The 23,286-nt window shown below is 37.0% G+C and overlaps 2 protein-coding genes, 1 long non-coding RNA gene and 5 gene segments (V, D, J or C); 6 read left to right on the forward strand and 2 right to left on the reverse strand.

The window, feature by feature from the left end:
• Positions 1–1,174: 1,174 nt before the first annotated feature.
• Positions 1,175–1,698, forward strand: LOC122786731. The segment is given in 2 exon segments: positions 1,175–1,250; positions 1,345–1,698. Coding segments are annotated over 2 exon segments (399 nt in total).
• Positions 1,699–3,481: 1,783 nt separating this feature from the next.
• On the forward strand, positions 3,482–3,978 carry LOC122786732. The segment is given in 2 exon segments: positions 3,482–3,557; positions 3,652–3,978. Coding segments are annotated over 2 exon segments (399 nt in total).
• Positions 3,979–5,521: 1,543 nt separating this feature from the next.
• On the reverse strand, positions 5,522–7,281 carry LOC122786797. The segment is given in 3 exon segments: positions 5,522–5,998; positions 6,831–6,965; positions 7,263–7,281. Coding segments are annotated over 3 exon segments (477 nt in total).
• A 67-nt stretch (positions 7,282–7,348) lies between these two features.
• Positions 7,349–7,873, forward strand: LOC122786734. The segment is given in 2 exon segments: positions 7,349–7,424; positions 7,519–7,873. Coding segments are annotated over 2 exon segments (399 nt in total).
• Positions 7,874–9,191: 1,318 nt separating this feature from the next.
• Positions 9,192–9,815, forward strand: LOC122786725. The segment is given in 2 exon segments: positions 9,192–9,267; positions 9,370–9,815. Coding segments are annotated over 2 exon segments (411 nt in total).
• Positions 9,816–11,299: 1,484 nt separating this feature from the next.
• zgc:136493 (uncharacterized protein LOC692276 homolog) lies at positions 11,300–17,648 on the forward strand. Of its 5 annotated transcripts, none has more exons than XM_044051970.1 (7): positions 11,300–11,513; positions 11,586–11,709; positions 15,034–15,412; positions 15,928–16,099; positions 16,314–16,492; positions 16,587–16,683; positions 17,070–17,648. In XM_044051970.1, exons 2-7 carry the CDS (start codon positions 11,593–11,595, stop codon positions 17,224–17,226), a joined length of 1,101 nt encoding a protein of 366 aa, XP_043907905.1. In that variant the 5' UTR covers positions 11,300–11,513; positions 11,586–11,592; the 3' UTR covers positions 17,227–17,648. The 5 variants fall into 5 exon arrangements, with proteins under 5 accessions (XP_043907905.1, XP_043907904.1, XP_043907907.1 ...); XM_044051969.1 differs by having other exon boundaries at positions 11,301–11,516; positions 11,588–11,709; XM_044051972.1 differs by having other exon boundaries at positions 11,301–11,516; positions 11,592–11,709.
• A 580-nt stretch (positions 17,649–18,228) lies between these two features.
• psmg2 (proteasome (prosome, macropain) assembly chaperone 2) lies at positions 18,229–21,581 on the forward strand. Its single transcript, XM_044052031.1, has 7 exons — positions 18,229–18,456; positions 19,091–19,262; positions 19,831–19,889; positions 20,077–20,195; positions 20,281–20,460; positions 20,835–20,955; positions 21,133–21,581. The coding sequence occupies exons 1-7, from the start codon at positions 18,400–18,402 to the stop codon at positions 21,211–21,213; spliced, it is 789 nt and encodes a 262-aa protein (XP_043907966.1). The 5' UTR covers positions 18,229–18,399; the 3' UTR covers positions 21,214–21,581.
• On the reverse strand, positions 20,044–23,234 carry LOC122786034. Of its 2 annotated transcripts, XR_006362392.1 has the most exons (4): positions 23,128–23,234; positions 20,821–20,953; positions 20,297–20,448; positions 20,044–20,187 (listed from the first exon to the last, which is right to left on the reverse strand). It is a non-coding gene; the product is annotated as an uncharacterized LOC122786034 (long non-coding RNA). The 2 variants fall into 2 exon arrangements; XR_006362391.1 differs by having other exon boundaries at positions 20,044–20,448; positions 23,128–23,232.
• Between the last annotated feature and the right edge of the window lie 52 nt (positions 23,235–23,286).

Genomic DNA, 23,286 nt, shown 5'->3' on the forward strand with positions numbered 1-23,286 from the left:
CAAGTTATTCTTTTTAATATTTTTCAAGTCTGATAATACATTTAAATTCAAAAGAAAATCCATCAGCAGCTCAGAGATTCTTTAATTCACATCATTAATAAATCAGCCTCTATGCTGATGATATCCTATGATACATGTAAAACATCCAAATTTTATTTAAAGTTTTAATCTCATCACTCTTATTTGGGGGAGGTCCCTCTTGTTTTAAATGTTCAACACACATTTTAATATATTTTGGAATCAACATTAAACCAATTTGAGAAAATGTCATAACAACACATGTTTTGTTCTTGTGATGATTTCCAAATATGTATATTAAAATCACAGAACATTAAATCTACATTGTGGATGAAAATTGCTTTATGAATAAAAATTACCTAATTTTTCATTTAAATATTAATTACTATCATAGTAAAGTAACCATCCATCCATCCATCCATCAATCCATCATCTACCGCTTTATCCTCCACCAGAGGGTCATGGAGGGTGCTGTGCCAATCTCAGCTATATCGGGCATTAGGCGGGGTACACCCTGGACAGTTCGCCAGTCCATCACAGGGCCACACACACATAGAGACAAACGACCATTCACTCTCACACTCACAGAACATGCAAACTCCATGCAGAAAGACCATTGTTCCAAACGGGGCTCGAACTCGGGTCTTCTCGCTGTAAGGCAAGGGCGCTAACCCCATACTAAAGTATATAAAAATGAAAATGTATGACTTGTTTCCATGTCATTTCCATTTATGCTGATAATATGATATTTTTATTTAGTAGTATTTGATGAGATTGCTTTAAAGAAAATATTGAAAATGTCTTTTTAGGTTGTTTAACATGGTCTAATCTTAATGATCTGGCTCATTATAGATTATTCTGGTTATTCTGTCACTGAAAAATGTCAGTTTACATAAGACAATTTGTAAAATAGTTTTTACTAAAAGACCTGTTTATTCTCAAAAAGGTTCAAATTAATCGACATTATTTTTTTAGAAGAATACAATGATTGATATTTCTTTTATTTTTAGACGACACAGAAATGTAGAGAATAGAGTAAAACTATTCAGAGCATTTCCATAGAGAGTGACTTTGCATCAGCAGCACCATGCTCCAGTGCTCTGGGACACTTTATAGTCCTGACAGTTGAAGACTGGAGGACTGACAGCTGTCCTTCATGACAACACAAGACACAGAAATCATGACTTTCACCTCCGTCCTCATCTGGACTCTCCTCTGCTGCTGCTTCACAGGTAAAGTCCAGAGAATCAAACTCCTCTGTCAACATCTGATATGAAGCCGACAAAACCATGACTCTGCTTTATGTCTCTGTCTCTGTGTCCTCAGAGTCCAGAGGACAGGTCACAGTGACTCAGTCTGGAGCAGTGACATCTGCTCTGGGAGGATCTGCCACCATCACATGTAGAACCAGTCAGAATGTCTACAACTCAAACCGTCTATCCTGGTACCAACAGAGAGATGGAGAAACTCCTAAACTCCTTATTTACTATGCTTCCACTCGAGCATCAGGGATTCCAGGTCGTTTTACAGGCAGTGGATCAAATTCTGTCTTCACTCTGACCATCAGTGGAGTCCAGGCTGAAGATGCTGCAGTTTACTACTGTCAGAGTTTTCACGTCATCAACAGTAAATATGTGTTCACACAGTGAAAAAGCCTTGTACAAAAACCTCCTTCAGTCAGAGTGAACAGAAACTGAAGTGACTGCAGAGACTGATACAGTTCACTGAGGACACACACCAGTGATTTAATAAACTTTATTACACTATTTCAGTGAAGCTCACTTGTAACAAGTGATTATACATTATTATTAGTTAATAATAAGTTATTTGTCTCGTAGTCTTTACATTTTCATTCAAACTCAGATTCAAAAACAAAGTCCATCAGCAGTTCAGAGATTATTTAACTCACATCATTAATAAATCAGCTTCTATGCTGATAGCGTCCTATGATACATGTAAAACATCCACATTTTATATTTTCTATATTTTAATCTGATCACTCTTGTTTATTCATTATTTGGTTCATTTTGGGCTTTTTGGGGGGGAGGAGCATTCCTCTTATGTTAAATGTGCATCTAACATTTTCATATATTTTGCAATCAACATTAAACCAAATTGAATTTTTAAAAATATCTCATATTTTAATTAATTTGGATTGTGTTTCTCTATATTTGAGGAAAACAGAGAAAATACATTATTTGACTTGCACTTTCTCAATCAGAGCAGCTGTTTAACTTCATTCATTCAGTTTTAATAGAAAACATCTGATTTATGAACTAACACTTTGTGAATTTGAGGTTTTTTACATCAGTCATTTCACATTCTTATATGTCCAACAAACATTAACAGTGTTGAACTACTTTACTAAACATATACTCAATTATATGAACTGTATTTATATAGTAACTACACTGGTACATGTATGTATTATTTTCTTATTACACACACCAGTGATTTTATACAGTGTATTCAACTGTTTTGCATGTTCATATAATTTCAAATGTCCAATAGACATGGTCAAGTTATTCTTTTTAATATTCTTCAAATGTGTTAATCGCGGCTCAGATATTCTTTAATTCACGTCATTAATAAATCAGCCTCTATGCAGATTACATCCTATGATACATGTAAAATATCCACATTTTCTTTTACTTCTTAATCTCTTCACTCTCTTTGGGGGGAGGTCCCTCTTGTTTTAAATGTGTAACACACATTTTAATTTTGGAATCAACATTAAACCAAGTTGAGAAATTGGCATAACAACTCAAGTTTGGTTCTCGTGATGATTTTGAAATAAGGATTGTACTTTATATTTGAACCTTCTATTGATTTCTTTCAAGTTGGCCTCTAAGTTGCTGTTAAAAATTAAAATTAAATATTAAATATTAAATATTTAAATCACAGAACATTAAATCCACCTTGTGGATGAAAAAAGCTTTATGAATAAAATTACCTCACTTTCCATTTAAATGTTAATTGCTATCATAGTAAGGTATATAAAATGAAAATGTATAACTCGCTTGCATGTCATTTCCATTCATGCTGATGATATGATAATTTAGTATTTGAAAAGATTGCTATGAATAAAATCCTGAAAATGTCTTTATAGATTGTTTAACATGGTCTTATCTTGATGTTTTTGGCTCATTATAGATTATTCTGAATATTCTGTCACTGAAAAATGTCAGTTTAAATCAGAAAATTTGTAAAATAGTTTTGACTCAAAGACCAGGTTATTCCAAAAAAGGTTAAAATTAATCAACACTATTTTTAAGAATAATATGATTGATATTTCTTTTATTTTTAGACGACACAGAAATGTAGAGAATATAGTAAAACCAGTTGGATTCAGTCAGAGCATTTCCATAGAGAGTGACTTTGCATCAGCAGCACCATGCTCCAGTGCTCTGGGACACTTTATAGTCCTGACAGTTGAAGACTGGAGGACTGACAGCTGTCCTTCATGACAACACAAGACACAGAAATCATGACTTTCACCTCCGTCCTCATCTGGACTCTCCTCTGCTGCTGCCTCACAGGTAAAGTCCAGAGAGTCAAACTCCTCTGTCAACATCTGAAATGAAGCCAACAAAACCATGACTCTGGTTTATGTCTCTGTCTCTGTGTCCTCAGAGTCCAGAGGACAGGTCACAGTGACTCAGTCTGGAGCAGTGACATCTGCTCTGGGAGGATCTGCCACCATCACATGTAGAACCAGTCAGAATGTCTACAACTCAAACCGTCTATGCTGGTACCAACAGAGAGATGGAGAAACTCCTAAACTCCTTATTTACGATGCTTCCACTCGAGCATCAGGGATTCCAGGTCGTTTTACAGGCAGTGGATCAAATTCTGACTTCACTCTGACCATCAGTGGAGTCCAGGCTGAAGATGCTGCAGTTTACTACTGTAAGAGTTATCACTACATCAACAATAAATATGTGTTCACACAGTGAAAAAGCCTCGTACAAAAACCTCCTTCAGTCAGAGTGAACAGAAACTGAAGTGACTGCAGAGACTGATACAGTTCACTGAGGACACACACCAGGGATTTAATGAACTTTATTACACTATTTAAGGGAAGCTCACTTGTTGCACATTATTATTGGTTAATAATAAGTTATTTGTCTCATAGTCTTTATATTTTCATTTAAACTCAGATTCAAAAATCAGCAGTTCATTGATTATTTAACTCACATCATTAATAAATCAGCCTCTATGCTTATGACGCCCTATGTTACTTGTAAAACCTCCACATTTTATATGATCACTCTTGTTATTTATCTATTGGTGTTGTTGTTTATGTGCTACAAACATTTTTATGTATTTTGGAATATGTTCTAATTACATTTTTGACAAATATTCTTCATGTCATATGAAACTCAAATCAAAGACAATTCCATTTACAATACAACTTATAATAATTATACTTTGCAAACAGTTTTTTTTATTCACAAGTACAAATTTCTATATTTTATATAGATATTCCAAAATTGCTTTCATACCATATGACCCTATTCATGAAAGGCATTTACAATTTATCAAAGAACAGAAAGGAATAAAATGAGTCTGAATAAACTTTCCACAGTTTTAAGACTTTTCAAAAAAGAATAATGGTAAAATGGTAAAAATTCCAAATAACAAATTAACTAAAACACTCTCTTTTCCAAACTCTGTCATGATGTCGCAGGAAACGGGACCCAAAAAATAGAAACTCAGTCAGCCAGGTAAAAGTAAACAGGGATTTATCCCCAAACCAGAGGTGCTAAGCAAATAACATAAAACAGGCTTACAAAAAGAAAACAAAAGACTCCAGTGAAAAATTCTGGGCTGAGCAGGTCTGGACACTGCAAAAAAAAACTACAACCAAAATCGAAACACTTGTCTGATAAAACTACATCCAAAAATAACCACACAGAAGTCTAGAGAATTTCTACATGAGGAAACAAACACAGTGGCTCTCTATCTCTCTCTAAGTAAACCAACAATCTGACACTGACTGAGGTAACAGCTGCACTTAAATAGTAGCAGGTCTAATTAACAAAATCAGGTGCAGCTGTGCAGGTGAATCAGAGCTGCCACTCCCACGCCCACAGTCACAACAAAACTGAAAAAGAATTGTCAAAATGATTTGATTCTCTCATAATGTAGATATGATTTGCAAAATTAGGATATTTTTCTATTTTTGACAACATATATTTAATGTGTATTTGCATTATTTTATTAATGTATACAAACATTAAAAAACAAATGTATCAATAGCTATCATGTTATGTGATTTAATCAGTCCAATCCAAGATTTAAGATTTACTTTTTTCATCTTTATTTGTGTGGATGATATAAAATGTCTTTTTTCCTGACATTACAAAAAGTCATTTGTAAATTGTTGATGATTTATTTCTATAAAGTTGTTTAAAATGACATTCACTGATCATGTTTGTTCATCCTATTTCACCCTGGTGTCGTTAAAATGTCACTTCATAATAACAAGTCCATGGAAACATTTTTTAATGAAACACAAACAACTTTATTATGTGGAAAAAGTTGAAAGAGTCAGGATCAACATGAGCGAGAAGTTTTCAAACTTTAAATTGTGAGAAAAGAGACAGAAATGCAGAGTAAAACCAGTAGCAGAGTGTCAGTGAGTCAGGTCAGGACTAGGAACACTGGTCTGTCCTCAGTGTCTCTGAGAGAATCTGGGAGCCCTGGGTGGCCTCACAGGTCACAGAGCCCACCTTCCTCCACTGGTCAGCAGAAAGCCTCAGGATGCTGCTCCAGCTGTAGAGACCGTCCTTCTCCAGCAGCCCGCGGCTCATGCTCTGCTCCCAGCTGCTGCTGCTGCTGCTGCTGCCGTCCAACTTCCAGGACAGAGTCCAGGCTGAGGGGAAGCCCTTGTTGGCCAGACACATGAGCGTGGCCTTCCCCTGGTCCAGCTCCTCACGTGAGGGTGGCAGCACCGTCAGAGTGGGACTGACGTCACCTAGGAGACAAGAGTCAGTTTAGAGCACAGAGAGGACACAGCTGTCGGTGGAACGCCACACACTCGGACATGTTTCCTGTGTGAGAGCTGATTTTGTGTCACAAGGTTTTTCTGCTTCACCAGTCACATGGTTTCACTTCACTGTAAGAAGCCTCTCATGCACATCAGCACAGAGACACTGTGACCTGAAGAAATATAGAAAAACTACACTGGAAACTGATTTTTACAACACTTGTAACATTTCTAATCCAATCATCAAACATCGGGAGACTGAAACACTTTAGTTTTAAATACAAGTGAATAAAGAACTGACTTCAAACTATAATGGAAACACCATGAAACACAATAGATTGCAGATTATGCTGCTTCTGAATCTCAAGTCACGTTAAACAAATAAAGTATTAATGGAATTTAAAAAATATAAGTGACATTTCCAGTTTTAAAGTCCAGCCAAACATGAATATGTTAAGTAAAATTGCAAATATTTCTCATTAAATCATCAAAAATATTAAATATACTTTAGTATTAATGGAAAATTGTAAAAACCTGTCAAATCTTCTACGTGTAAAGTTCAGGTAGTAATGACAAAACTTTTTAAATCACATCAAAACAAAACTAATTCATAACTGAATTGAAGTTTTATGATACAAACATAATCTTGACAGGACTGTGTCGAGTAAAATTGCTCAGAGTTCAGCTCCAGAATGAAGGAGACAAAATAAAAACATCAATATTTTAAAAAGACAATAAAGTGAGATTTGACCTCCAGCAAACCTTACAAAATTGGATAATTACACAAATATTGTTATGATTGTATTTGAGAAAAACTTACTTCCAACTTCCAGTCTGGTTCCTCCACCAAACGTCCACCACAGTGATACAAAGTCTGTGAGGCGTCGTACAAAAACCTCTGACTGTAGAGACACACGTCTCTGTGACTGTGAAACAAACAAACTCACCAGAATGAGTCAGTTTGTAAAGTTTTATCAGCTGATTTTAAAATATGATGATGAAAAACAACCACAGTTTTTACTCAATGAAGTCATTTTTAACATTAATATATGAAATTTAAAGGAAAATCTAAGTTTGGGAAGATGTCATTTAAAATGAAGGAAATCTAAATTTTAGAAAAAGATCAAATCAAAAAGCGTCATCACATCCTGATCAATCCTCTGATAAAGTGATTGATAAATTGATCGACAGGATCATGAAATTGATTAAAGTCCCTGCTGGAGTCAGTCAGAGCATTTCCATAGAGAGTGACTTTGCATCAGCAGCACCATGCTCCAGTGCTCTGGGACACTTTATAGTCCTGACAGTTGAAGACTGGAGGACTGACAGCTGTCCTTCATGACAACACAAGACACAGAAATCATGACTTTCACCTCCGTCCTCATCTGGACTCTCCTCTGCTGCTGCCTCACAGGTAAAGTCCAGAGAGTCAAACTCCTCCGTCAACATCTGAAATGAAGCCGACAAAACCATGACTCTGCTTTATGTCTCTGTCTCTGTGTCCTCAGAGTCCAGAGGACAGGTCGCAGTGACTCAGTCTGGAGCAGTGACATCTGCTCTGGGAGGATCTGCCACCATCACATGTAGAACCAGTCAGAATGTCTACAACTCAAACCGTCTATCCTGGTACCAACAGAAAGATGGAGAATCTCCTAAACTCCTTATTTACTTTGCGTCCACTCGAGAATCAGGGATTCCAGGTCGTTTTACAGGCAGTGGATCAAATTCTGACTTCACTCTGACCATCAGTGGAGTCCAGGCTGAAGATGCTGCAGTTTACTACTGTCAGAGTGTTCACTACATCAACAGTAAAGATGTGTTCACACAGTGAAAAAGCCTCGTACAAAAACCTCCTTCAGTCAGAGTGAACAGAAACTGAAGTGACTGCAGAGACTGATACAGTTCACTGAGGACACACACCAGTGATTTAATAAACTTTATTACACTATTTCAGTGAAGCTCACTTGTAACAAGTGATTATACATTATTATTATTTAAAAATAAGTTATTTGTCTCATAGTCTTCACATTTGTATTCAAACTCAGATTCAAAAACAAAATCCATCAGCAGTTCAGAGATTATTGAACTCACATCATTAATAAATCAGCTTCTATGCTGATGACCTTCTATGATGTAAAACGTCCACATTTTATATTTTCTATGTTTTAATCTGATCATTCTTGTTTATTATTTTTTTGTTGGGAGGGGGAGCAGTCCTATTATGTTAAATGTGCGACAAACATTTCCATATATTTTGAAATCAACAATAAATATATTTTAAATATGAATTACTATTTACTATCAGGCTCAAGCAATGATGAACTCTCAAAGCAGAATCCGGACAGAAAAACAGTTCAGGGTCTTTAATCGTGCAGACGTTGGTACACAGAGATTTGTCCAAAACAGGCAATAGTGTCCAAATCGGCAGGCAAAAGAGAAGTCAAAAAACAATTACGATCAAACCACGGTCACTTGGGAATCAAGAAAATAACGCTGGAAAATTTCACACCAGAGCAAACACGTTCTGGGGCGGAAGACAGAGACTAAATACTCTGTGAAAATGAGACACAGGTGCAACACATTAGGGTGGGGCCAGTAATCACACAGAAGGGAAACTTGACAGGAAGTGGATCTAAAATTAGACAAGACATGAGTACCAAATAAAACAGGAACCAATTAATGAACAGAAAAACAAATAACATAACTTAAAGGACAGAATGGGACATGACGTTTACAATTACTAAGTATATAAAATGAAAATGTATGACTTGCTTCCATTTCATTTCCATATATGCTGATGACGTGTTAATTTATTTCAGTAGTATTTGAAAAGATTGCTACAAATAAAATATTGAAAATGTCTTTAAATGTTGTTTAACATGGTCTGGATTTTTTTGGCTCATCTTAATATACTGACTATTCTGCCACAGATAAATGTTTTGACTGTTTGACTCAAACTTATTTTTTATCTCAAAAAGTTTCAAATAAATCAACATTATTTTATTGATTGTTTTGTTTTATTCTTAGACGACAGAAATGTGGAGAATAGAGTAAAACCTGTTGGAGTGAGTCAGAGCATTTCCATAGAGAGTGACTTTGCATCAGCAGCACCATGCTCCAGTGCTCTGGGACACTTTATAGTCCTGACAGTTGAAGACTGGAGGACTGACAGCTGTCCTTCATGACAACACAAGACCCAGAAATCATGACTTTCACCTCCGTCCTCATCTGGACTCTCCTCTGCTGCTGCCTCACAGGTAAAATCCAGAGAGTCAAACTCATCTGTCAACATCTGTCCCTCTGAAATGAAGCCGACAAAACCATGACTCTGCTTTATGTCTCTGTCTCTGTGTCCTCAGAGTCCAGAGAACAGGTCGCAGTGACTCAGTCTGGAGCAGTGACATCTGCTCTGGAAGGATCTGCCACCATCACATGTAGAACCAGTCAGAATGTTTATCATAGTAGTAGCTACGGCCACTTACTATCCTGGTACCAACAGAGAGATGGAGAATCTCCTAAACTCCTTATTTACTATGCTTCCACTCGAGCATCAGGGATTCCAGGTCGTTTTACAGGCAGTGGATCAAATTCTGACTTCACTCTGACCATCAGTGGAGTCCAGGCTGAAGATGCTGCAGTTTACTACTGTCTGGGTGTATTTGATACTAGCAAGTGGGATTGGTTCACACAGTGAAAAAGCCTCGTACAAAAACCTCCTTCAGTCAGAGTGAACAGAAACTAAAGTGACTGCAGAGACTGACACACACCAGTGATTTAATAAACTTCATTCCACTTTTTCAGTGAAGCTGAAAAGACAATATACATTATTACAAATACAAGTACATATACATGGGGGAGCCATTTGTCTAATATTGAAACTCAGTTTAATTTAAACAAAAACAAAAAAAAAACAATAAGGAATTGACTACATACATAATACTTAAACTGAGTCATACACTAAAAAAAACTCACTGCAAACACTCGGTAGACACAGACTAACAGAAACATGCAGCTTAAACATGAGGGAAGGCACAGGTGTTCTTAAGTAAATAACATTTTCACATAAATAATATAAATGATCAAATATCTAAAACCAATTTTGAAAGAAAATGACTCTTGCACTCCTTTTTTACTCTCGGATCACATGATCTTTTCAACAATAAATTATGCACTGACTGATTTTTATTACTTTTGGCATTTTGCATGTATCTTTCAGGGCTTTCAATATATTTGTACCTTTGAACCAAAGCCATTATTTGTGTGTAAAATCAGTGATGGGTATTTGTCGCCATCCAGTGGACGTTTAGAGTCACTACAAATTCCAGAAAACAGTGAAAACAAGACGCCGTAACGGTCCGTGTATCATCCGTTCATTCAAACTAAGTCACAAAAAAACTACTCGATTTGTATTTGTTTTTCCTGTTTGAGCCACATATCGAAAAAACCTTGAGCTTGAAAGGAACAATCAAATATGGAAGGAAACAAAAACAAAATAACTTAGGTTGTTCTTCTTGCTGAGAAAGTTAGCGTGAGGATACTACAGTGTGGACCAGCTACCGGTTTTCAAAATAAAACGTGGGTAATTAAAAGGCAATAAAAAGCGACGTGTCAATGTGATCCAATATGAGATAAATCTTTTTTTTTTTCATTCAATTAAAAAGACAGAAGTATTAAAATGGAATAAAAATGTACCTTAACCAGCCACTGTAGTAATATTATCCTGCCCTGATTTTCAGTCATTAGGTCACATCACCTGGAAGCCATTGAGCTAAAATGCTAACATTTACAAGAAAACGTTAATTAAAAATATCTGGAGTATTAAATCTCAACCAACCAATTTCTAGATAAAAGGAAAATGAAAAGATGTCAGTACATAAATATATATATGCCATATTATATATAGATGTTTACATTTTCCAATAGTAGCCTTGGATATTTACCAGACAGGAGTATGCAACCTGACTGTTTAATTTTTTTCTTCTGTGTAGAAAAATGCAATAAGAACAAAGTGAAACACATTTTCTATAGCACAATAAACATGTCTTCTTAATCTATAGCCTCCAGTTTAAAACATGAGTGGTAAAAAAGTACACATACGCTCATATTTTATCATTCTAAATGTACACTAAACTCCAGAGCTCTACTGAATATATATAAGGGAGCGTAAACGAGATATGACTGGAAAAAGTGAACTAAACATGACCAGTTTCCTGCACTGTCTCTTTATGAACAGTGTCATTTGTTGAACCTTGATCTCAGTCCCAGAGCTGTAGTTTACAGCTCCAATCACCAAGCTGGAGCTTCTACCTGCCTCCTTCACTGTGTGTTTAATGAATACATGCTCTCTGCCACAGGGTGTAGACTGCCTACTATCTTAAATTAAATCCGTTTAAACTCAATCAAATGGGAGGTCACATTTGAAACAGGTCTTCCTCTACATCTTTCCTCTTTCTTTTCCAGAGCCAGGAAGAAGCATACGTTTGAGTTAAACGTCTCAGCTGAAAAGGTCAATTCACTTTGGAATCATTTCTGTCTTGTAGTTGATTCTTTTTTAGTATAACAATAATTCTTTTTCAGATAGCATGAGAAGTCTCTTCTATGCCCGATGTGTAAAGAAACTGTGGGATTCAGGACAAGTGTCCAGGTTTCTTAAAGGGACAACGCTGCAAGGATCTGCTTGCCACCTGAAACATACAAAGGTATTTTTCAATTCAGTGTTTGTAAAAATACTAATATCCTTGTAACATACTGCTACTGTATTATTGTGCCAGTATCATATTTACACTGTGTCAATTTAATCTGCGTGCAGAGGCATGCTGAATTAGAATGACTTGACCAACTTGCTCTACTGTTTACAATGATTACTACTCTAGGAACAAAATATACCACTCTTTAATATGTATATCTGTTGTGCAGTGTTGGGCATCTTACTTGGGCATAGTTACAAATTACTTCTCCCAAAAATAATTGAGTTGGTAACTCAGTTACCACATTGTAAAAGTAATGAGTTACTCAGCAAAGTAACTGACATTATTTTTTATGTTCTATAACGCTATTACATTCTTTAACATTCTATATGTCAAAGATGTTTATAATACTTGAATGAAGACTATAAATCCTATGTACAGTATTTTAGAGCATTTGGTATTTGTTTGAACTTTGAATTGAAGGGCACAATTGACACACAAATGTTAACTTGGGTAAAGAGAAACAAAGGCAAAATTTGGCCTTTCAGTAGTGCAAATCTCTGTATCTGTATACCATTGCACAATAAACAGGGCACTATCCAACTCTTAAATATTCAGTAAAGTAAAATAAACAATATTCACACACTTTGCATTCAAGTACTAAACCAATACACACACATGCTTCATTAAGTTACAGTTCCTCGAGGTTGACGTGGACAAACTCCTTTTCCCCGGACATTGTGTGCACGTTGTAATGTTTTATGCTACTGACTTTTATTTTAATACACCGGAAATAAGAAGTACGTCATGACATGCTAGGATGTAAACAAATAAAGTGTGGCTAGCAGAAGCTCCCAAGGGAACTGCGTGTATCTGAATTTGACATAAGTCACAACACACGTTGCATATACATTCTTTCCTTTTACCTCGGTAAGGCAGACGTAGTGTCGATATTTCCACTTAAAAAACGCTATGCTTCCCTGGCTCGTCGCCATTGTCTTAGAGCGTACAGTGAGGCATCGTGAGCAGGGCAAGTAAGTAACGCGCCACTTTACATTCTCAGTAACGGTAACGGCGTTGCAAGGATAGGAAAAGTAATTAGATTACTCCGTTACTGAAAAAAATAACGCCGTTACTCCGAAAACAGCTGGTGTATAGTGGTCTGATTAGTGATCAGGGGCAGCTGCTGTGAACAGGTGAGTGGAGTTGAGCTGATGAGGAGGGAGTGGCTGGTAGGTGAAGAGAAGGAGGGAGAGAAGAACTGTGAGGGGGAATCATGACAAAGGGTTTAAATAAAATGTACCAAAAGAGCAGAGAGAAAGTGGATTTGGAGCATTTTTCATAAACAACATAGGCATTTACAAGTTCAAAGTTAGGACCCAGAGGCAGAGTCTCAGTTCACAGTTAAAATTGAATGAACTTGAATGGAAAACTGTGAAAGAAAGAAAAAGCTCCCTGACATTAGTGCACTGGTCAGTGGAGGAAAGGCTGGACTGACTGACTGGACGATTAGAGGTAATGATCAGACTGGAGGCTGGAAGAGGAAGAGGAAGAGGTGGACCATGGGAAAAATATATATATTTTTTAAAAATGGTCTCAGGAGATGAATAATGACAAGACAGCGCTTAAGTGTCAATACCACGTGCAGGGCTGAACAATCTGGTAAAGGATGGCGTTCCATGCTGTTGAGTCTTGATGACTTGATTGAAGCCAGGTGTGCAGGTGAACAGCAGCAGGTGGAGGAAACTACAAAATACCGAGAGACAACTCCCTGTCCCATATCTTTGTTTTTGCAAAGAGATAAAGAGATTTTTTTTTTAATCTTTTTACAAATAATAAAAAATTACCTTGAACAGCCTTTCTGCATAGAATTTGCATGTTCTCCCCATGTGTGTGTGGGTTTTCTCCGGGATCTCCAGTTTCCAGGAGGATAAAGTGGTTGATGATGAATGAATGAATATATATATTGTTACCAAACAGTGCAACAGTATTAAGAAGTGCAGAGATGTCTCAAATTTCATGTGGCCCCCCACTTAATTATTAATTGATTTATAATCCAGATTCTTTTTTTATTATTTTGCATCAAAAAACATTTTTATTGGGAACTATATACTGTTGCATGTCAACACAGACACTTTTATTTTGAAATTCTGTTGAAATAACTGTGAAATGCAATATCATGATGGCAGTGTTGTAATGTAACAAAATACAAATACTCCATTACTGTACTTAAGTACAAAATCCAGGTATCTCTACTTTGTTTTTTATATTTCTAGCATCTCTTACTTTTACTCCACTACATTTCCTCTAACTATCTTTGTTACTCGTTACTACCAAATAAAATCAGAAGAGTTGGTATTATGGTCTGTTTTTATAGCACTTTTCTAATCTTGATGAACTGCTTTACACTATATATAGTTTTGAAGTATTGCATTCTGATCATCATAAAACTATATATAACTCTGCATGAAATGTACCAATAAATCAATATGACGTTGCGCTACAGACTGTTTGGAAATGATTATGGTATACAATCATTTAGAACATAAATAAAATAGAATCGTGGCCTCTTTTATTTTGAAATTCTCCCACAAATAGTCCTTCCTGGGTGAAGAGCAGGCGCTGCTAAGTCGTGTTTGCAGACAGAGCAGTAAAGTGCGACCGTAATATCGCCTATAGCTGTTTAAAGAAGCTGTGTAAAGAGTTTTTTAAGTGTTTGTGAGTTTGAGTGTGTGTGTGTTTTAACAGTGAGGGAATATCAGCGTATTACGGCGTCGGTGCAAGAAGGACGAACAAATCAAATCAACAACATACAGAAGTGAACATAATGGATGCTTACTTTTCCAGTTTCTTAATGAATGTGATCTTTTCTATGTCGGTGTATTTCAAGTGTTCTTTTTTTAAAGATAATTAATATCTAAAGATAAAGTGAACTGTATTTTCAATGTATTATTATTTCCTCCAGACTATTAATGACAAGATTCAAACAATTGGCTAATTCAGCTCAAAGTTCAATGATAACTGCAACATCCTACGGTAAAAGATTAATTTAAAATGTTCCTTGTTTTGTCACATTTCAAGCTATTTAACCCTGGAAATATGAAGAAAATTTAAGTTTATTGTCATTATCATTATTATTATTACTATTAGTATTATTAGGGGGTGATTTTTCTGCTCTTCCCACCTCGGACTATTTTCTATTACCTTGTTGGGTGACGTTAAGTATTAACTGTCTCTTCCTCTCCCTCTTTCTTTTTTTCTTTATTCTGTAAAGCTGTCTATAACTCCTGGTCGTGTAACTCCATGTGTCTAATAAGTTGCGTCTTGTTGTTGCAGGTGATGGAAGAGGAAAAACCATGGGCTCTGATCTCAGAGGTTGGCGACCAGGGATATGCGGAAGAATTGACTGATATAATAAAACCACACTTCCAGATCGTCTGCCTCAGAGACTTCCTGCTCAACCCTCTACTATACGGCCACAAAGTCCAGGCTTTGTTGGTGTGGAACAGCTTTCCCGCAGTTGAGCCGTCACTGCTCACTTCACTCCCATCACTGAAGGTGGTGGCCAACGGAGGAGTGGGCATCGACCACCTGGATGTGCCGTACATCTCCAGCCTCGGGGTGAAGGTGACCTACACCCCCGGTGTGGTGAACGAGGCCACGGCAGATATGGCCATGGCTCTACTTCTGTCCTCAGCGCGGAGGGTTGTTGAGGGTGAGCTTGAAATAGTCTGAAATAGTCCCTACACTAAAAGTGTAGGGCCTGAGTGTCTACCAATCAGTCTGACACATTCTTTTTACAAAACCACACAATTATAGCTGCAGAGACGGGGTTTTTGATACATTATCGATATCTGGACATTGATGCATACATTCTAATTAAATCTATTTTAAAATATACTTACATTGTACATTATGGTAAAAGTCTTAAGATGCATGTTAGTTTTCTGTCAAACAGCATGATTGACAACATTTTATATGAAATGACAAAACAAAGTGATACAGAGCAAGTTTGATACCAGATACCACAAAAGTACTGAAGCTTGATACACATTTCTACCTATTATATATCATTTCTGCCAGTAAAGTCTGCCAGTAAAGTCCAGTGCCTCATAAATGTGACACTGGACCTTTAAAATGACACAAATGTGATACATGTACAACCATACACTAGGCTAAAAGGTATTTAGTAACTCATTTCCACATTTGTTTGGGTCCTTCTCTTCATAGCTCACCAAATAGCTGTTGACCCCAAGACCACTCATATACCACAGTGCTTTATGGGAGACGAAGTCACAGGGGCCACTCTGGGGATCATTGGAATGGGACGTATTGGATATAAAATTGCGCAAAGAAGCAGGGGATTTGACATGAAGGTCCTGTATCACAACCGGAACAGGAGGTAAAGGTTTCAAGTCAAAGAAATGCAGATTTAATAAGGCATGTTGGAAATTTTAATAACAGCTCAACATTTGAAGATCAAAGGTTTCAAATCCTAAGAACATTATTGAACATCAGTAGCCAGAACTATTGTCATCATTTGAAATGGCCCAAAGAAAACATCTGGAGACAAAGGATAATATGCACAATCACCGTCTTTCCCTTCTGCTGTTCAGGAGTGTTGAGGATGAGCAGGCAGTGGGAGCGAGTTACTGTCAGAACATGGATGACCTGCTAAAAGAGTCTGACTTTGTGGTCCTGGTCGTGAACCTCACCCCTGAAACCACGGGTCTGATCAGCCACAGAGAGCTGTCCCTCATGAAACCCACAGCAACACTGGTCAACGTCAGCAGAGGTGAAAGAGTGGAAAGAGACTAAAGCATTAGATACTCTGAAACTGTTGTCCTTTTTTTTTTGTCTCATTTTGTTCTCTTTGCTGTGCGTCTCAGGTCTGGTTGTGGACCAGGACGCCTTGGTCAAGGCTCTGCAGTGTGGGAAGATCCGAGGGGCGGGGTTAGACGTGACTCACCCTGAACCTTTACCAAGGTCTTACCTGTCTGAGAGAACACGCTAGACATTTACATGAACTGTGCAAAAATGATTACATTTGTAGTTAAACTCAATATCTTTACACACATTATACATTCACCAGCCACTTTATTAGGCACACCTCTTCAACCACTTGTTAACGCACATATCTAATCTGCCAATCACATGGCTGCATTCAATCAGAAAGACATGGTCAGGACGACCTGCTGAAGTTTAAACTGAATATCCAAATGGGGAAGGAAGGTGATTTAAGTGACTTCTAATTTGGCATGGTTGTTGGTAACAGATTTTCATGCACAACCGTCTTTAGAGTTTACAAAATTCATATTAGAAATCAGACCTTTCTTTGCCGACTTCTGTTAACTTCTCTTCATCTTGTGCAGGGATCATCCTCTACTTGGTCTTTCTAATGTGGTGATCACCCTCCACATCGGCACCAACACCTACACAACAAGCAGGAGGATGGTGAAGAGGATGATAGAAAATGCTGTGGCTGTGCTGAAAGGTCAACCTATTCCAGATGAAGTCAAGCCAAAATGACATTACATTGATTGTGTGAATGTACAAGAGCTGAAATGTCTCAGAGAGAAAGATATACTGTATAATGTGTTAATCTCCATATGAATACGTTTTATCTTTTTGTCTGTATGTTGCTCTGTTGGTTGATTCAAACAAAAGTCTTGTGTTATTTTGATCAGATAACTGTTATCCATCATGTTACATTTTCTTTCAAGTCAGATCTCAATGCTGTTTTTAAATTTGTTTCCACTGGTGAGTTTTTGAATTAATGGTACAAAAAACATTGTTGTCATAAGGAACATCACAGTACTAAACTCTTATTAAAATATTATAGCATCACTCTTAGTATAGTAAAAATTTTTAGCGTTATTAATAATGGGATAGCCCCAAATCTAGGAGATATATTATTATTGTCATGTTAAAGAATAAAGCTGACAATATCATTTATTGCTTATTATTTCAGAGTCATCTGATAGCACTTGATATATGATAAATGATCAAAGTATACAATTGACAATTAAAACGATTAATAATACATTTAAAAAAAAAGAATTGATAATTGAGAAAATAATGTTAGAGAAAAACGTTGTAAAGCTTAAACGGGTTTTAAGTCTGAACAGCTTTTTTTATTGGGATACTAAAACTACAGACGTGTAGTATTGTTTGATAAAACCTGAAAGGCCAGGAAATATTTTTTTATTGTTTACATATTCAGTAAAACCAATCAATATTTTTTTCAAAGTAGAATAAAAGTGAACGTGAACAGAAATATAACGTGTTCATCAACAGTTTTGTTTTGTTGAGTAGCACATCTCTACTGCGTAGTACATCTTTGCGAGGCCATGTGTAGCCCTTTAAATGCCTGACTACAATGTAAACGTCTAAAACACTGTAACGAAAAACAAAAAACACACAGAAAGATAAAACGAAAACTAACTGTTATTTTTTTTTTTTATTAATTGTCAATGTTTTTGTTTCGAAAAAGTATATTAAATTCAGGCATTTCAAGAATCTACTAAAAAATTCGGCCGATCATCAACAATCGACGGCGAGTGAGAGAAGGTCCTCAACATCAGCCACAGGCATGAAAACATAACTGAAAATTACTCTTTGCAATATAGTTTAAATATAGTTGTATTTAAATCCAAATTTCTTTAAAAACCCGTTACTCAGTTTGACTCTGAGAATAGCATCATGTTTATCCCTGTAGAAAACTCGCTGTGCTCTTTCAAAGGTTTCACCCTCGTCATGGTGAGTTTCAGCTTTCGTTTTCAACATTTAAGTTATTTATCTAAGGATATAATATGCTCCAGTGAATATATCATTGTTTGAATTCCATAATTTTATTAAGTTTTCTTACTATTTCTTTTATTTATCGGTTTGTAAGCAATCGTTGCAGCATTTTCATTTGTTTATCTGTCTTATTTCAATGCGTTATATATATTTTGTAGTGAATTTATGTTATATTTTATTATTCTTCCTGGTATTTATAATGCGTGCTCTTTTTTACTACCTCTGCTGCAAATTTCACTTAGAGTGCTAATTTTATCTTATTCTCGCTTTTTCTGTCCAACCAATGGTCCACAACCTTCAAAATTATCCAATTCATTGAAAAAGAGCAAATAAAATCAGTCATCAGTCCTTTTCCAGCTTCTTAAATGTGAATATTTTCTGGTTTCTTTACTCAAAGAAATAGAAATAAACTGATTAATTTTGGTTTGAACAAAACATTCAAACACCAATCAACATTTTCTGACATTGTTACGGACCTAACAAGCCTTTAATTAATCGACAAAATAAACAGATTAATCAATTGTGAAAACAATTGTTAGTTGCAGCTCTAGAGCACATCCTCTCATATTTGTTTGTTTTTTTGATCTTTCAGCCAGCTGTGGCTGTCGGTAATGTGGGTCAGCTGGCTGTGGACCTCATTGTGTCTACTCTGAACATGAAGCGAGTTGGCTACGTCCACACAGACTGTCTCATTCCGATGGCTGGAAATAACCCCTACACCACCTGCAGGGACGATGCTGAGGAGCTGCACACTCCAGCAGAAGGTAATGTCTGTGGCTCCTGAATATTTGATTGTTACTGAGTGAATTTTAGTTGTCATTAAACTACCACTGAGGCCACCTCATTGTGGTGCAGCTTCAATTAAGTTTCCTGGATGTCATACAACACATAACTTGCCAAAGAATTGTAGAAACAACAAGTGGGAGAGAAGGAAAGTGTGTACCAGTGTGTGTGTGTGTGTGTGGCCAGGGAGTAGAAACTAGGTCATACCACAGACCATAGGGTCTTAGAGACCACACTGTTTTGGCAATTATTTAGAAATCCACAGGGGACGATAGGTTCCACACTGGAGCTTTAAAAGTAGTAAAGAGTCAAATGTATTCTAATGTCTGATAAACAGGTTCTGCTTCTTGTCAGTTGCATTGGTTTAAGTTTTTTAGTGTGTGTGTGCGTGTTGCTTAAACTGTGATAACTCACATTTTCTCAGTCGTTTTTTGCAGCAACTTAAGGAAAACTGAGTGATGACACATCATTAGCAGTGAAAAGAAAACGCAACATATTCCCAGAATCTAATCATCATCAGTCAGTCTGTCAACCCTCTCTCATCCACAGTTTATACAGCACCAGAGCTGAAGTTAGCAGTTCTTCAGATCAGAGCACCAATAATTCAGGTAAAACCAGTCAGTGTTTTTTGATTTTGTGAACATTTTGAATGACATCGTTTTTGTTTTAATCCCCAATGTGCGATGAAAGAGAATGTTTATGACATCTTTTTTGTCCATGATGATGTATTTTGTGTTTCAATGAACCCAGACTGGAACTATCATTATATATTAATGACTTTAATTTAAACTGCAGACAAAGTTCAAAAAGTTTCGTCAACTGATCGTGTCTTGGCTCAAGTCCAGCGGGTTCTCCAGGACTGTAATTCTGTCCAGCAGCCACGCCTACCAGAGGGATGACCAACAGCTGAAAGGGTAACAATATTGTATTTCACGTCATCTCTGCATTTCTCTCCCTAACCTGGTCAGATCTCAAGTCTAATGTGTACTTGTATCGTAGAATGCCACTGAGGTACCTGGTCACTCCGTCCCTGCTGAAAGTGAGCGAGGACGCTCTGAAGTCATTGGGCTGGAGGGAAATGGAGCAAGTGCCAGCATTCCCAGGAATGACGGACACCAACGCAGAGCCACGCCTCTGCATCCCCGGAGGAGGAATCACTAAAGGACTCTATTCAGACAGGTAGAGAACAAAAACGCTGGTAAATGACACTGAAAATCATGAAAGAACATGAAGGAAGAAAAAAAATATATATATATATATATATATATATATATATATATATATATATATATATATATATATATAAAATCATGTTCATTAAGTAAAAAAATACAGACCCAAATATATGTAAGTGGCAGTTGCATGTATGAACCTAAGTGCATAATATATAGTGTGGAAAGTTTATAATTTAAAAGTTGACACTGATTTATTTATGTATTTTTTACTTTAAATTTTACAATAAAAAATGTTTTATTAACCGACTGTAAATAAATAACAGCTTTAAAAGGGGTTAAGTGTTTGACTGGGTTCATATTTTACATTTGTGTGTTTAGTTGCTCTGAGGATCTTCCACTGGCTGTTCTGCTGCTCTTCTGCTCAGAGGGCGACAACATCCCAGACGCCTTCACCCTCGTCAACCACCTGAATGACTGGCTCCACCTGCTGGACAGTCCTGTAAGTGACAAAGAGTTGCCCTAATATTGCAGTTGTGTTGTTGCTCCTACAGAATGTAAGCTAACATGGAGAGACTGGAAGGTTTTATAAAACGGATACAGCTTAGCAAAAAATGTATTGTCCGTGATGTTAAGATAACAAGTATGTAATCATAAGTTTATGTCGCTCATGTTTCAGAGCCAAGAGGCAAACAAATGGAAGATCCCTCCTTCCTGGAGTCTTCTCTTTGGCAGTGGCATCCCTCCTGCACTCTTCTGATACACACACATTAAGTTTTTGTCTTTTTTGAGCTGGTAATTATTTTGTGGCAACAACAAACTTAGTATTTTTCAGACATTAAATCAGTAAATCAACAAGCTCACATCTAGTTTTATGTGTGAAGGTTGTGGACGGTCTGCTATAAAACATATTTTGAGTTTACCTGCTCTGGCTCAATGACCTCATTAAACTCAGAGTTTCCTTAGTTTGGATAATAAACGTTAGATGTTCAAATATCACGTCATTTACAAAACAGTTTCCTTGTACTCCAGCACTTGAATGTTATTGCCAATAAAAAAAAAAAAAAATTCTACAAGAAACCAGTTTGAATGTATCTAAAAATAAAGACTTTGTTTGTATTACTCTGACTGAACCTCCTCCTGCTGCTGCTTAACTGAAAGTGGCTGGCCAGGCGCCATGTTTCATTCCCGGCAGTCCCACCTCTGTAATTTGATTTCTCTCTACAACACGTTACATTTGACCAACATTTTTACGTTGGTGTTGACAAGAAGACAACTGTCTGATTCATGCTTTGACCTCGAAGATCGAGCCGTTTGACAGAGTCTGTGGTTTTTTCCCTTTTGGGGTGTTTTCTGTGTTGGCTGCTCTTGGGAAAGGAATGTCCTGACGGCGTTAAAAGGGAAACCATAAAATGAAAAGTTTGGCTCTAAAACAGGAGTCACTAACAGCTGGTCCAAAAAAAAAAAATATTCAAAACAATACTTGAACTAAAGATTTTGTATTTTATAACTCTTTACAGAGGAATTGTTTGATATTTTTGGGAACTAACATGCTAGGTTTTAACAAAATGTAAATTTAAATGTGTCTGCAGGACATTGTAGTTATTTCACTTACTTTTTAATGGTTTAAATGTGTAATTTTAGGTTTAAATGGGTCTTTATTTCTGTTAAGCACATTGAGTGACCTTATGTGCAATATAAATGCATTTGATTTTTGCCCTATACTGTATAACTTGATTTAATCCTGGTTGTATGGGTTCTTTGTAATGTTTTGTTTTTTTTTTCCCCTTGTGTACACAAGTGAAAGAAAATCATCTTTGGGAACTGAAAGTAACATCAAACCTATTTTAATGTCTACTATAATCACCAGCAGAATATTAGCCAAACTCTTACCCCAGCAAAACATTAAAACTGCAGCCAGGAAAATGTTTTTGTTGAGACAGACACCACCCTCTCCAACAGAACCAACCTCAGTGCTGATCAGATTTGCTCCCTGCTTGACCTCTGACCTGACCACCTACCTACTTTCAACATAATGAATGTTTCTACAGGCAGAAACATGGGTGTGTCTGGGGTCACCATTGTCTCCCATAGTGGCTAACCTCTACATGGAAGAGGTAGAACGCAGAGCCTTGGTCTCTTTCACAGGAACTGCATCAAACCACTGCTTTTGGACCCCTGGTTCAAGATCAGAGAACACAGGAGCTGGAAACCTTTTGAGTCTGGCCTTCCTGACAGTGCATGCACACGGGAGAAAACGGAAACCTTAACATTGGAGCATACAAGAAACTTAACTCTGTGTCATCAGTTTTTTGCACCACTAACATACTCACAACAACAGCCGGAAAGGAGAAGGAACAGAAACACATCAGGGAAGCACGTGAAACGTGGCTACCAAAACTGGGCTTTGTTATTCCGTATATTGCTGGACTCTCCCAAACAAACACCACATACCTGTCCACTTCAAACCCTGCAACAAAACTCTGGCCAAAACTCCAAGGAATAAACAGAGCAATGTGGTTTATGCAGTGCGCTATAATGAAGATTGTCCTGAACTTAACATAGGGGAAACCAAACAACCACTGCATAAACACATGGCACACTTCAACTGGACAGGACTCAGCTGTCCACCTACATCTGAAGGACAAGGGACACTCTTGATGAGAATACTCACATTTTGACTGGGAAAGACTGCTTGAAAGAGGAGTGGAGGAAGCCATTGCTCAACAGGAGGTGAACTAAAGCAGCATTTCCTCAACCCTGGTCCAACACACCTGATTCAAATAATCAGCTCGTCATCAAGCTCTGCAGAAGCCTGATAACGAGCCATTCA

Source organism: Solea senegalensis, linkage group LG20 (genome assembly GCF_019176455.1).
Source record: "Solea senegalensis isolate Sse05_10M linkage group LG20, IFAPA_SoseM_1, whole genome shotgun sequence".
Taxonomy (NCBI): domain Eukaryota; kingdom Metazoa; phylum Chordata; class Actinopteri; order Pleuronectiformes; family Soleidae; genus Solea; species Solea senegalensis.